At 28.2% G+C, this 15,602-nt stretch overlaps 1 protein-coding gene across 4 annotated transcripts in view; it reads left to right on the forward strand.

Moving 5' to 3' along the window:
* The window catches only part of LOC123296879 (leupaxin-like), a 61,771-nt gene that overhangs the window by 17,555 nt on the left and 28,614 nt on the right, over positions 1-15,602 (forward strand). The window contains exon 1 of one of the 4 annotated variants that reach the window (XM_044878572.1): positions 6,424-6,445. The exons of 2 other annotated variants lie outside the window; for them this stretch is intronic. In XM_044878572.1, the coding sequence (XP_044734507.1) occupies positions 6,439-6,445 (7 nt within the window). In that variant the 5' untranslated portion in view covers positions 6,424-6,438. Of the gene's footprint in view, positions 1-6,423; positions 6,446-14,865; positions 15,096-15,602 lie in introns of those variants that run through there. One more of the 4 variants, XM_044878567.1, reaches the window with a different exon arrangement.

Here is a 15,602-nt window from a genome sequence, read left to right on the forward strand (position 1 = left end):
TTTGTTTTTTTTTTCATCATGTAAGAAGTTATTAATATTAATTAGGTTAAAATTCAAATATAATTATTATATTTTCATTAACAATTCTGTAATTACATGGGCAGGTAAGTGTTGTTAAATAAATTAATACTGAATAAAAAGTGGATAAGTTAGGAAAAAAATGATAAAATAAAATATAATAGTTAATAAAAATTGACAAATATTTATAATCATTGATTTATTGATAGTTCATCAACTATATATGGCGCGTTTTCGACCGGAGGCACCGGTTGACCTGAAGTGATGCGGTGACCGCGAGCTCTCCGCCCTCTATCTCGAAAACGGTTCACCGTATAAAAAATTTTTTTAAACAAAATTTGTAGAGAATTTTGTATTCTACAATATTGATAATAAATACAAATAGCAAAAAACCCATAGGAAATGAGATATTTCCAAAAAAAGCGCAAAAAACCGATTTTTGTGACCTTTGACCTTGAAATTTAATAGTTGCTTACACCCTACCATATGTAGGTTTTGAGACAACTTTTAGGGTGTCAATATACAACTATTTACAGACTTACAGCTGGGTATCTCGAATTCCGAGATTCTTACCTAATTTAAGCTTAAATGACTGGACCAAAAATTTTGTTGGTAGCATCATTATTTTTAAGCGTTACAAACATGAGACTAAACTTAGTATACCTTGATATATTTCAAGTATATACATGGTATAAAAAGAGAAAAAACAAATTTCATCTTCCAATATAATCTGTATTCTGTAGTATATCAACTTTGAATTTACTTCAAAAACGTTACTTCAAAAAATGATCAATGATTTCGGAAATTTTATTCTCCAACAAGAGAAAAAACTAACCAGAGTGGACAACCGCTCTCAGTGGACAATCTTGGCGACAAAGGAGGCTATGTGTTATTTTTAATTTTTTGTGACACTGAGTTTATATGGTATAGTAAATGTCTGATTAAAATTATTGAAAAATAACAATAATTAAACTTGCTGCATTAGAAATTGTAAAAATAAGAGCCACAAACAATGCCACCAATGACATTGACAACGATACACACTTATATCATTGAAAATCATACCTGTTGTAAAATTCTCTTTTAGTTGAAAATATTTTAAATGTCGAAAAAGGAATTACGATGAAACCTCCTTAAGCCATAACACGCCATGTTACATGTGCTTGCTATACCTATAGTCAATTTTAGTCTATAATGAGAAAATATTATATATCTTTAAATAACTTAAATAACATCAATTACTTTTATCGGTCTTGATAAAATGTATATTATGTGTTTTAAAATAATGTTTTTAACGAAAGATCACATCATTCATTATTTAATTTTTATTTATTATTACTGTAATTTAAAATATTTAAGTCATACCACACATTCTTAACATCTAATAAATTTACGTTTAGTATTATAGCGTGTCTACTTTTTATTCTTTCGAATTTAATTAATGACTAGCTTTTACCAGCTCGTTTTGTTTGACAATTCTAAGTCTGAATATTTTACAGCGAAGAATTCCAACTGTGTGAAATATTCAATTCAAATTCAAGTGTGAAATAGTAGCCTGATCTATGCCGAAAAAAAATTTAATTACTCTATACAAATTTCATTCAAAGCGAGTGAAAAAATTCAATCAAAACCTGAATAAATCCCATCAAAATCCTTAAGAATTAAAAGAATGCGAGGAATAATTCAAGAAAAGATATCCTATTTTGAATAAAAATATTCGTATTTCAAGTAACCTATTTTCAGAGTTTATGAGTAATATGTTTATGTTGGTTTATGCTTAATCCGTTAGCACTCCCGTTAATCGTTCACTAATCTTTATACGCGTGATGAGAGACGTGCTCAGGCGTTGTACACATGCGTCAAATATTCCGCGGATTAAATATTCTTTCACCTTGTAATTCATAATCTCTACATAATTATACCATGTATATATGAAATATACATAGTATATTAAGTTTCGTCCCAAGTTTGTAACGCTTAAAAATATTGATGATACGAAAAAAATTTTGGTATAGGTGTTCATAGAATCACCTAATTAATCTATTTCCGGTTGTCCGTCCGTCCGTCCGTCTGTGGACACGATAACTCAAAAACGAAAAAAGATATCGAGCTGAAATTTTTACAGCGTACTCAGGACGTAAAAAGTGAGGTCAAGTTCGTAAATGAGCATCATAGGTCAATTGGGTCTTGGGTCCGTAGGACCCATCTTGTAAACCGTTAGAGATAGAACAAAAGTTTAAATGTAAAAAATGTTCCTTATAAAAAAATAAAAAACTTTTGTTTGAAACATTTTTTTGTAAACATCACTGTTTACCCACGAGGGCGTTAAATAGGTGCAAATTTTATAGTATGTATTAATATAGGAATATCAGTTGTGTGTGTGTTGTGTATTTAAAAGCGAATATCTTTTGTTATTTACGTGACGTCAAAAAAACAAACGATTGCGCATCAACACTGTCTGTACATGGTATTTCAACAATTAACTCAGTCAATTGTTTGTTTTCACTTGTTTTATATAAATTTATTTTTTAATGCACTAGCTAGTTAAAAATAGTTTGATTACGTGATTATTGAATGATGTTTGAGAGTGAAAATATTAGAGCAAAGAAATAATCTAATTTATTTATTTTAACTAATTTCACCATATTTTTATGACAAGTTTTTTTTTTTTTTTTTTAATTTACTGAGTATGCTTTATATTAAACTAACGAAAGTGTACGAACAGGCTCAAAAATATCCGAAGCTAATATTCTTTTGCTTACACCTTTACTCTCGCGATGAGAGAAGCTGCCATAATTTCTGAAGGGCTTATTTTTAAAAATTGTAGGTAGTCTGCCGGGTTAAGGAAAATATGCAACATAAGATACACAAAATTAAAAGATATAAATTTTAAAAAAAAGTTATTAACTTTTACCAAGCTCAGTTGGTAAAAGTCTCAGCTTATATTAATTGATGACCATAATTAATGACAGGAACTAATGAAACACATGGTAAAAATTATATACGATTGTTGTGTTTCTAGACGATAAACATTATGTATAATACTAAAAGTATACAAACATAAGTCAAGTGTGATCGTTGATATATATTTATTATAATAATTTGTTCACTATTTTAGACTGATCTCACCGTCACCAGTGCGTAGAAAATATCCGGCGTTTATCATGGGATTTCCAATGAAAGGAATGTCTTTTATCTTAAACACACCGTAAAGTCTTTCAACCTTTCTAAAATAAAGTTGTGTGTTTAAAATGTATTACATATTGAATGCATAGGAAAATTGTTCTTCATGTATAAGAAATAACATCTTACTTGGCATATTTTAAGTGTTATTATTATACGCGATGTTCTTACAGTGTCATTAACTAAATCTCTTATTTATGAGTTAAAAAAATATTCGAAATGGTTTTTTTTGATTAAGGAGGTCACCCTGTGTGGCAGCCCAAAGTTTTTATAATTTATTAATTATAATTTTAAGATTATAGACCCATCGGAGCTGGGAAAAGATTACAAACATAAATGTTGTGGGACATGGAATGTTAGACAGTAGTGAAAAGTTAGTGTGACGTTTAAAAGGCAGCACAGTGTATTTTAAGGGGAATTTAGACATCGGTGTTCGAAGATTTAAAGAAATGGGCTATATATTTAAGAATTTTTTTATTGTTTAGGGACAGGAGGTATGATATATTAATAGGAAGTGTCACATTTTGGGATTTGAGGTTTCTAATAAAGTGTGGCTCTTCTTAAAGGGTGGGAGAAAATTACTCTTTAAAAATTTTTGTAGCCGTGAGAACTTTTCAGAAATATGAATATCCAAGAAACATTTTAGGGAGGGTTAGAGACAGTTTCACTGAAAGCCACTTTCCTATCTGATATTGCGGGGTCCTTTAATTTGGGACATCATTCACTTGGTTGGTTATCTTCTGGTGAGAAGGAATTGCTTTCTCTTAGGTATAAATTCTTAGTTTTCAAGAAATAAGAATCTTATTTAACAGTTGGAACAGTACAATTCATTGATTGAATTGTAATTAAAATTAAAGTTTTCATAGACTCAAACCATATGAATAAGACGATATACATGCGATGCAGACATCTTAATAAAAGTTTGTAACTGATTGAATAGAGGTCAGTCATTGTACGTTTCTGTGAAAGTATTATTTATATCAAATTTTTATTAATAAACACTTTGTTGTATTGTAGGTAAATTGAACAACTGATTGTTGTGATCAAGGAATTTGATTTTATTTGGATTGGAAAAAACGATAGTTATTTTTTACAATAAGCAACTATTTTCATTTTTCATTTCATAAAGTAAAACTAAAAATAAAAATGCTAAACAAATAATTTCTTGTTTTTCTAATTTAAAAATTCGATAGATCAATGTTGGAAAAATTTTCTTGAATCATACATAACAGCACTCTCAATCTAGTTGCCATTCAACAAAAAAAAAAAAAAACAATCAAAATCAGTTCATTCGTTTAGGAGCTACAAATCTCATTTTTGTCGAGACTATTTATTAATTTTCTTCTAGACTATTAATTATCATATTTTTTTCTTCAAACTATGTAAATAAAACAAATTTGACACTTGGATAGTGCTAAGAACGTGCTCTAAGGCATATTTTATTAGTATGGAGTAGGTGCTATCCGGTGTTCAGTATGCAAAAATTTACGAGGGTATAGATTTTGAAATAAATATAGTGCTATTTATTTCAATAACTTGAATTCTTTTAGGCTATTTATGGGAAATTGCATGCTATCGGCTAGATACGAATGTGTTTTTCTTAGTGGGTGTAGTTTGTCAATACTTGAAGTTATTGATTTCATGCAATTGTGCAAGAAAGCGGAAATAAGTGATGGCAAATGAGGTGAAGTTTATAACGAAATAGTCTTTATATTTAAAATTACAGTTGCCCAGCGAAGTTGCCCAGTGGGTAGAGTTTCTGAAATATCGCAATGTTTGGATCGATTTTAGTCCGTATCTCAAAAACTGTTTGACTAGTCAACAAATGCACCCGATTTTTGTACTTTTTGGGTCAAAATTACCTAATATACCGAGTTTTATCGAAATTGGAGGAACAATAAATTTTTCGTTTTTTTGCAATTTTTTTAAGGGAAAAATCGAGAAAATCCGAAAAAAAAAATTTGTTTTGGAATTGGATGAAACTCGGTGGATGGGGTAATTTTGGTCCAAAAAGTATAAAAATCGGGTTAATTTAATGGTTGGATACAGAGTTTCTGAGATATCGCAAAATTTGGATCGATTTTAGTGAATATCTCAAAAACTAATCGACCAGTCAAAAAATGCACACGATTTTTGTACTTTTTGGGTCAAAATTATCTTATATACTGACTTTTATCGAAATTGGAGACAAAAAAAAAATTTTCCTTTTGAAAAAATCGAGAAAAACGCAAAAAAAATTTTGTTCCAGAATTTGATGAAACTCGGTGGATGGGGTAACTTTGATCCAAAAAGTTAAAAAATCAGGTTAATTTAATGATTAAATGCAAAGTTTTTGAGATATAGCAATATTTGGATCGATTTTAGTCCGTATCTCAAAAACTATTCGACCAATCAACAAATGTACCCGATTTTTGTACTTTTTGGGTCAAAATTGCCTTATATACTGAGTTTTATCGAAATTGGAAATAAATTTTTCGATTTTTTGCAATTTTTTAAAGGGAAAAAACGAGAAAATCGGGAAAAAAAATTTTTTTTGGAATTTGATGATACTTGCTGAATGGGGATTTATGATCCAAAAAGTATAAAAATCAGGTTTATTTAACCAAATATATTTTATTAAACATATATCATATCGTCCAGCGCTCCGATAGTTTTGACTACAAACCTTTTCATAAATGTCCGGTTACATACTCAATTTTGGTTAGTATCTCTTCTTGTGGTTACACAGTTCTGTTTGGATTATTAAGAATTAAAATGCACGAACTATGTAATGTAAGTACACGCATGACGTCATATCTTCATATTTTGATTATTGAAATTGAAATATAAAATAAAAGTGGTTTATAGTGACGTCACAATGTGGTAAATGTATGTACATGTAGGCGAGACGACGTTTTGCATTTATGATGATAACTAAGTGACACATGTGATCAAATATCAACATTACTTGTACTTGTTAAACGTTTAATAATATAATTTTCCAGAAAAGTTAATTATATCATGTTTTTTTATGTATAATAAAGCTACTGGATAATATTTTTTTATTTATTTTTATTACAAATAAAATATTAATGAAAACTTTGCACACGCTTCTTTGTTCTACTTAATTTTGAAGCAAATTTCATTGTTTTATAAATTGTTTTAAATTAATCATCAACCATTGTTAAGTTAATTGTTTTTTATCATTGTACAATTAGTTGTTTGTGATTTTTTAAATTGTAGTTTCTTTTTTGGAAAATGACTGGTAAGTTTTCAAAATTTTGTTTGTAAACAAACTTTACTAACGACTCAAAAAAAAAAAAAAAAATCAAAATTAATTTCAGTTATTATTATTACTTTTTCTCAATTTAGATTAATTAAGGATGTTCCCTCGCCAGTAATAGAAAAAAATAAATTGGTAGATAAGGATCCGAATTCTTAGTATGTTGTAGTTAACGATACATTTAAATAATATTTTATTAAGGAAGTTCCCTCACCAGCAATAGAAAAAAATAAATTAGTAGAAAAAGATCCAAATTTTTAGTATGTTGTATAGTTAACGATACATATTATTAAATAAAAAAAAAATTTGGGTATCTTATCGATCAATTAAGAGAGTAATTAATTAATTAAAAATACACTAAATAACATACCATCCTCATATCATGCTATGTTATGTAGTGTATTTTTAATTAATTAATTACTCTCTTAATTGATCGATAAGATACCCAAATTTTTTTTTTATTTAATAATATGTATCGTTAACTATACAACATACTAAAAATTTGGATCTTTTTCTACTAATTTATTTTTTTCTATTGCTGGTGAGGGAACTTCCTTAATAAAATATTATTTAAAGCTTTATTATATTAGCTAAAGCTAAAGGGTAGTCCATTTTAAAATATTATGGCTTATAAACCCCTCGAAAGACGATAATCGAGGAAAAATTTAAATATAAAACTTTTTCTCTGTCACTTCTAGGGGTGGTTTAAATGGGGTTGGAACGACTTTTAGTTGCTTTTTGACCTCAAATTCATGATCAGCGACTCTGAAAACCATAGAGAGACGACAATTTCTTAAATTTTCAAATATGTATGTTCTTCCTAAAACGTCCATCTTGGTGATGATGGCAGAACTTTATTAGTCTCTAAAATATTCCAGAATTCACTTTTTAAGGCTATTTTATCCTAATAACAAATAACCTTTTCATGATATTTGGTAAATTCTCGATTTATAATAGAAAAAAGATAATTGTCATCTACTCTTCTAAATAAATAGTAATCATCCTACATCTTTAATTAGGAACTGGTTTTATCCACCTGTTAAATTTTGGATTATTATGTATGGAATTGGATTCCACTAAGCGGAATTGAGTACGCAGAAGCCATTGAGTAAATTTTAAAATTTCTAATAGATGGATACTCCATAATATTTCTAACTTTATGTTCCCGGTTATGGATTCATGCTTATTATATAACGCTACGTTTGGTAGGAAGTGAAGGTGTAATGTACACGATTTTAAAGATTCAAAAATGTAGTTTGACGAAGATATGTAGAGGGGCTGTGAAAAATGAACTGGGAGACACAGACACAAAATTTCAATACATTTGTGATAGTTATAGTACCATTAATACGGCGGCGTGTCATTGTAATTATTGTGAGAAAACGATTATCACATCACTGCTTGTTGGGGCTTGATCGCAGGATGGTTAAAAGAACTTTCCTAAGCTTTACTTTATTTATTGCATGCTAAAATAGTCACTATACCACCGCAAAGATACCTCTTTGTGACGGTATTGTAGCATGATGAAACACTTCCATCGGTGCATAAATGTTGTATGGGTACTGCAAGAACTCATTTAGACGAGCTGTTTTAGAATAAATTCGCTCAACGGTGATTTTGTATATGCAAGTTTGACTAGAGCCGCTCAATCACAAACAGATTATATTTACTAGTAAAAATTTATTGAAAAGTAGGTACTTACATATTATAGGCCTACATTGCATAGTACAAAAATGTTGATATGATCACCTACACACGTGTTGCTGTGGTCTGTTTAACCCACTGTTTTAAAAAAATATCTGTTTACTTATATGGAAGACAAATGGAATAAATTGTGTCATATTTATGTTGAAAGCATAAAGCATATTCCGGCAAATACTGATTTGACGAAGATTAGAATAAGTGCTGTAACAACTATATTAGCCTTGTTACTGGGTTGAATTTTGCATTTCATTCTAGCCAAACGGCTTTTTGTCCAAATTAAGTACATAGTCTAAGGTAACTTTTACGAAGTGTAACTATGTGCAATTCCATGACCGGAGGGATGAGATGCCTAATTTTGGCCCTTAATAAAGGTACTAGTAGAAAATAATGGGTAGTAATATAATATTATTACTTGGGGAATTGATTTTATGAAAGATTCGAGGTTGCAGTAACTTAACTCCAACTATTCCCACAAATTTAACTGAGTACTATATTACTTTAAGAGAGGTAAATGACAATATGTCTAAATTTTTCAACACTTGCTGTATAATAGTGAAATACCTGGAATAGTTAATAAATACAAACAATCGTTTTCAGTTTTCACCTTTTGAACACGCTTTTATTAGCTTGGTATGTATCTGTATCTTTGTAACGGAATGTTTGAACGTGATTTTCAAAACGTTATAAATTATCGTTAATTAATTTCGATCGATGGATTTCGACAGTTAAGATATTGTTATATTCGCCTTATAAACCCAAATGTTCTTAGATAAGTGTTTGAGAAAAAGGAAGATTTTGGCGCGAAATGTTAATGCGTTACTAAAAAAAATTAACCAAACCTACTGAGTAAAATATCAATATAAATATAAGTTATACGCTAATTAATGACAAACGGGAAACTAAAAAAATTTACTTTTTTTTAAAATTACGCTCCAAATAATATCAGAAATATTAAAATAAATTCAATAATTATATGATTTGTTTCAATATAAATTTTCTTCAATTAAATAAATGAATAAAAAATCAAACATTTGCGTGTTTTACATATAATAATAATTTTAGCATGGATCAATTTACATATTATAACAATCCCACAATATTTTACCATAATTTAATTAGATGATAACCTTCATGTTTTTCAAAGGTTTTCACTGATATATAGGTAACAAGAACACACAGGTAACATTAATTTATCATTATAATACGTTCGTTCTATTCTTTTTTATTGATAGCCAATATTATAAATATCTATTGATTGAAAGAAAACGTCTTGCATGAATAAATTTTTTTTTGTGTTCTAATTCTTCAGTTGATTATAAACAATCATTTTGCATGTGTTTTAATATTTGTGTTGCTTGTTGTGTTAGAGTGTTCAATAATTGTGTCATTGATTTGTTAAGATTGAAAACAAACATATCAATTTGTGTCATACTAATCAATTAGTAATTATTTTATATAGTGATGATCATTGAATTAATTAAGTGAGAATTTGTAATTTATTAATTACAGAATTTATCTTTTATCTAATTGCAATTTAAATTACTAGTTCTTGAAATCATTGATATGTGATATTATGATTAAGCAGAATTGTATGGGTTTTTAACAGTTCAAGAGGTTTTAGTGCAATTTCACTGAAAATTAAAATTTTTATTATGAAATTAAAATATTTAATGACCACATTTTTAAGAAATTATAATTTGGAAACAAGCTTAAATCGTTCAAACTAATGTAAATCAAATTATCAGAAAAGCTATCTTTGAGGAAGGTTAGTGTTTTCAGAAGTTGGTTACACATTATTAGAAATTCTTATAAGAAAATCTAGACATTCAACACGAAATTTATAAAGCGTAGCGTATAAAATACGGAATTAAGATTACAGAGAGTGTAAACTTCTTAGTAAGGCTGGCGATTTTCAGCGACCAAAAGCAGCGTAAAGCTATTCATTCAGAGAATGAATAGCGAAATGTTTACTTGAATAAAAAATGATTTTTTTTGGAATCACATATATCATTTTTTCTTAAAAAGTTACATTTAAATTTAACTCTAAACCATATTTCGCCACATCCTCGAACTAGATTCTTAATATAAAGAAAACCAACCACACGATAAGAACTTTTATATTTGAATTTAAGTGACACAGACAGTAATGATTCATTCATGCTTATTGTCAGTTTTATCAAAACAATTATTATCATTTGAAAATGTATAATAAAATTAAAAATTAAAAAAATCAAAAACCAGACTGCATTAAATAAAATATAAAATACAAGTCTAGTAGTTTACAGAGCGACTTTAACAGTCGGGGCCCATTATTGGAAAGATTTGAGTCGGTCTAGATTTTAAAGGCCTGACGTGAGTCTGTTAAAGTCGCTACGTAAACTGCTGGATTTGTTTCAGATTTTATTAAACAGTCGGTTTTTAGTTTTTCAATTTTTTATCTCAGCTTAGACTTAGTGTCTTATAGTCTGTAATTTTGTAATCCTCATTTAGTTTACTTTCTTTTGATTCCCTATTCGATAGATTTGGTTAATATTTTTTCAAGTTACGGCTATTTCGCGCCAAAAATCCACCTTTTTTTAAACACTTTTCTAAAGATACTAGGGTTTTTAAGACGAATAACGATATCTTAACTGTCGAAGTCTATCGAGCCGTTTGGAAGACACGAGGTAGTAAAGTTTACAATCAAATATGCAATACTTTACAAAATACGCGCAGAAAAAATAATCACTCCTTGAAAGTCGGGTAAAAATAAATACAATATTTACAAAATATACAAATGGGTGTGGAATCTTTAACCGGAAACTTAACGTTCCATTGATTCATTTAAAATATCATGAATACTTACAATAGTACAAGTACTCTCTCATTATTTATGTAATATCAAAATTATTATAATAGTGACAAGTATTCTGAGAACTTGCTATTGATTATCAATGGGTTTGTTGAAGAGTAGATAGTTATTTTGATTAATAATAATAAATAATTATGTAATTAAATACAAACAAGAGGCCCTTGATTGAGGGAGTTGATTTTAAGTTTTACAAAATAAATAATCACATTTACAGTTGAATTACAATAACAGCTTGATGAAAAAATCAGGATTTTTGAACAAAATTTTCGAAGTGAAAGCTTTTGTAGGCGCGTTGATAGACGATATGTAATATATTTTACCCTACCAAATATTTTAAAATATTATGGTTTCGCGTCATCAACATGCTTTGAATATAGCTACAGATATAACATCGTAAGCTGTGAAACTAAAACTTTTTTCAATCGGAAATCGACACCTAAGTATTAATAATTAAAGCTGTAAAATTACCTATTAACTAAGTGATTATGATCTTTGGTAACTTCTGATTATTATTCATAGATGGCGTTTGATTTTTATGATTTGTTTTTATAATAGTTTTTTATAAAAATTTTTAAATTTTAATTAATCATACCATAATTAATTAAAATTTAAAAAAACACAGTTGTTTCAAAGTTTTATGTATTCACTTCCGTCAACACTCCCCATTATCACTATATACATATTTTTTTTACAAAAATGGAAAGATCGCATTCATATTCATTTCAAAGTTACATACAGTTTTAAAAAACTTTTCTTTTGGGAGCTATTGCTTCATACAGCTTCTTCAAATTGTGTAGGAAAAGTATTAAGTGATCACTTTATCTAATACCATTCCAATTTGAATTTTTTCAAATGTTCATAATAATGCAAACCTACTTAAGAAAATATTGAAGATGATTTTAATAAAAACTTTGACTTTTTATGTGTTTTTTAAATAGTAAATAACAAATTAATTAAACATAGTTCATAAAAATTAAGGCGCTGATTGTATGTATGATTACGTCAACAAATCCTACACGCCTTTACTTTATTTAACCTTGGCATCCATTTTCATCGTTAAAATTTATTTTTAATATTGATTTTTATGATATGTATATTTTTACAAATAATCAAAAGATACTTGCCTCTATATACAAATTCTGTTTTTAATGCGTAAACGAAGCGATTTCTCTCGCTTAAAAACTCTTTACAGGAACCTAGATTCAAAGACTTTAATGTGTTTTGTTATGTTTAAGACTCCTCTTTAAGTTTAAAAAAATGTGCAATCTTGTTGAATAAAAATGCTCTTATATTGAAAATAAAAAATCTGAAATGAAAAACTCAACGTTCTTTATTTATATCGATAATACAACTTTTTATTTTTAGAAGTTTTGGAGATATTTGCTAGTTTTTCACGTTAGAAATGTAAACTTTATTTTATTGGGCTCAATAAATTCTATGTGTTATCAAAACTTTACCGTGTTTGCAAAAAGAAGGAGATTGGTAGAATAATCTGTTTAAAATGACTTTAGTATAAGTCTGTCAATTGAATCAAATGTCGAACGATAATTTAATTTATATCTGTATATAGATGTCGTGTAATCACCTCACACCAGGCTTTTTTCACAAGTCATTAATTTTATTCAAATATCAAAAATATAACTGACAATTAAGAGTTTTTCCATATGATTTTGAAATATTTTTTATTATTAAAACAAATGAAGTATTTTGAAAAGTTTCGGCTTTAATTAATGCTGTAGGTAATAAATTACTCAAAGTCATTAGTAGTTTTGATTTGATGAGTATTCTATTTTTAAAATTAAATGTTTCTTTAATACAGGAAATTGTACACTTTAAAATAAACGTACACAGAGATTGTTTAATTGAAACGAAATTATTAATTAATTTAAAAATGAAATTAAAACGTAACATAATTTATCTTAAAAATTTTTCTCGCCTACGATTCAATCAACTATTGTAATTTTAATCTATTCATCTATTTAAAATTAAGTTGTTTTATAAGTTATTTGGCCTCGAACTTTTATTAAGATTTTATTAGGGGACATCCATAAATTACGTAACACATTTTGAAGATTTTTTAGACTCCCCCCCCCCTGGTATGTAACAGATCGTAACAAATTACCAGACCCCCCTACCCCTAAAGGATTTGTTACGTAACATAATCATTTTGTCTCAACAGAAAAAGTTATTGAATTATTTAAATTTAAATTTATTGCACAAAACAATTGCTACATATTTAGTTTATTAATTAAAGAAGTAATATGAAAAATTAACGTTCACTTTTTAATTAAATATAATTATAAAAGTATGATTAGAAATTTTTTTTTCATTTTTTAATCCAAGCAATATAATAAAATTTTTGTTACGTAACATATGTTAGATTGACACCCCCCCTTAACGTAACAATGCATAACAAATTGAAATACCCCCCCTCCCCTTAAAATGTGTTACGTAATTTATGGATGTTCCCTTACTCAAAATATTTCTTGTTCATTTTAATTGAAGACCTGTTTTATAAGAAACATTTTTTTTACATTTAAACTTTTATTCTATTTTCCTCATTTACGAACTCGAGTCTCATTTTTTATGGAGAGGGCTATGTGTTTGACCGGTATGTACGTATGTTCATCTATTCCCACCTGGTTTCTAAATTACTTATCCTAATTTGACAAATCAGGTGTCGTTAAAAGAATCTTGATCGTTCGGGGGGGGGGGGGTCAAATTAAATTTAATATTGCGCCCACAAAAGAACATAAAGTTATGATCGAAAAATAAATTTCGATTTAATGACAGCGTGTTTGGTATCAAATGAAAGGACGTAATTAGCACTTTTCAAAAATATATATAATGTTGTACTTAATCACGAAATTATAACACCAAAATAGTTTAAATAAAATAAAGTTCAAAAACTAAAACCCCGACGACTTTAGAATCACGCTCTTACAAGTATGAAAATAAGAAAATATTTTCGTCTGAAATTGTTATGATAAGTAAAATTGCCAATACAGTCGGGGGACCTCTTTTCTATCCTGTGGAAAACTGTTTAATCTTAGAGGTCCCCCGACTGTAATGACGGATCTGTAGTCGTCGGAGTTTTAGTTTTTAAAATTATTCAATCCTGAGCTCATTATAAAAATTTTAGCTTGATATTTATTTTCATTTTTGAGTTTTCGTGTCAACGGACGGGCGGAAATCGAAAATGGGCTAATTAGATGATTTTATTAACACCTATACCAAAATTTTGTTATATTTCTAAGCGAACAAACTTGGAACTAAAATGAGTACTTCTTGATATACATATTTAATATATACAGAGTATATCAATTTCACATCTTACAAGTCTCATTAATAATTGAATGTGGGCAATAACTAAATTAATTAGAACAAAATATATTTTAACACATGCCTTAATTATTTGTAATAAATTGATTAGTTAATTGTTATAAAACCTATAAAAATTAAGATCATCTGTTTTATAATTTCAGTTACACAATAAATATTCGTAAGGACAAGTTATTGTCAGAAGTAAACATACAATGTTCGTGAAAATTTAATTGTATAAATTTATTTTTTTGGTGAATAGCCAAAATTCAACGGACGTATGTATATTATTACAGAAACGAATGGTAATGTTGCCAAAATATATTTTATTGGTATCAAGCCATGATGGTTCTCCCCCAATTCTATCTGCTTAGTCATCAATATCGCATTTTCTTTTAATCTGGGCTACACTTGTAAACACACACAGAAATTTACTTAATTTTCGGTTGTTTAATTTAGTAATATTTTGATTTGTGCAAATTAATTAGTGGTGTCAAACTCTTGGTATTAAGTGTTATTGGTTTCAGTGTTTAGTGAAAAAAATCTTTAGGTTCTTATAAAACAATTTTGTTATGTCAACATCATCAATAATGCGTGTTCGTGCGAATTCACCACGTTTTGGGGGCAGTGTACCGAGTACGCCTCCGCCCCCATCTCCACCGCCAACATTACGGCGTAGTAGTAGTCGCGGAGCACTTAATGCATTGCAACATAATATCACTGAGCGTAAACAGGAACAGTTTGAAACTTATGTCAGTAAGTATATTTAAAAAAAAAATTATGCGAATTTTTATTAATATGTTTTAGATCAATGATCTTCTTATGCGCATGTCTAGATACAGTGGTAATAATATATAATGTGGTAATAAGATAATTACTGAATAGTAGCGCTACATTTTGACTAATTATGTAGTTGTAGTGTTCGATTTTAAATCACTAGATGGTGTAATTTGACTGTGAAAAATCTCAGTTGATTGTATACTTGTATACTCGATGTCAAAAAAAAATGCTCGTTTTAAAACATTCTAAGTGTTACTATTATAACATAACATATGATGAGTACGCTTAGAATGTTTTAACTGTGGAAGTTTTTTTTTGGAATTAAGTATACGTACGATTAATCATTAAAAATTAATTGTGTTTATTACCAAGTAATATACTTCAGTTTTTATTCTTTGAGTTCTTGAAATATAATAAGAAGCCAATTGATAACTAAATACTTCTTTATCTTAATATCATATTAAGGTTATAAATAAATGACCT

The sequence above is a fragment of the Chrysoperla carnea genome, chromosome 3, assembly GCF_905475395.1.
Source record: "Chrysoperla carnea chromosome 3, inChrCarn1.1, whole genome shotgun sequence".
NCBI classification, from domain to species: Eukaryota; Metazoa; Arthropoda; class Insecta; order Neuroptera; family Chrysopidae; genus Chrysoperla; species Chrysoperla carnea.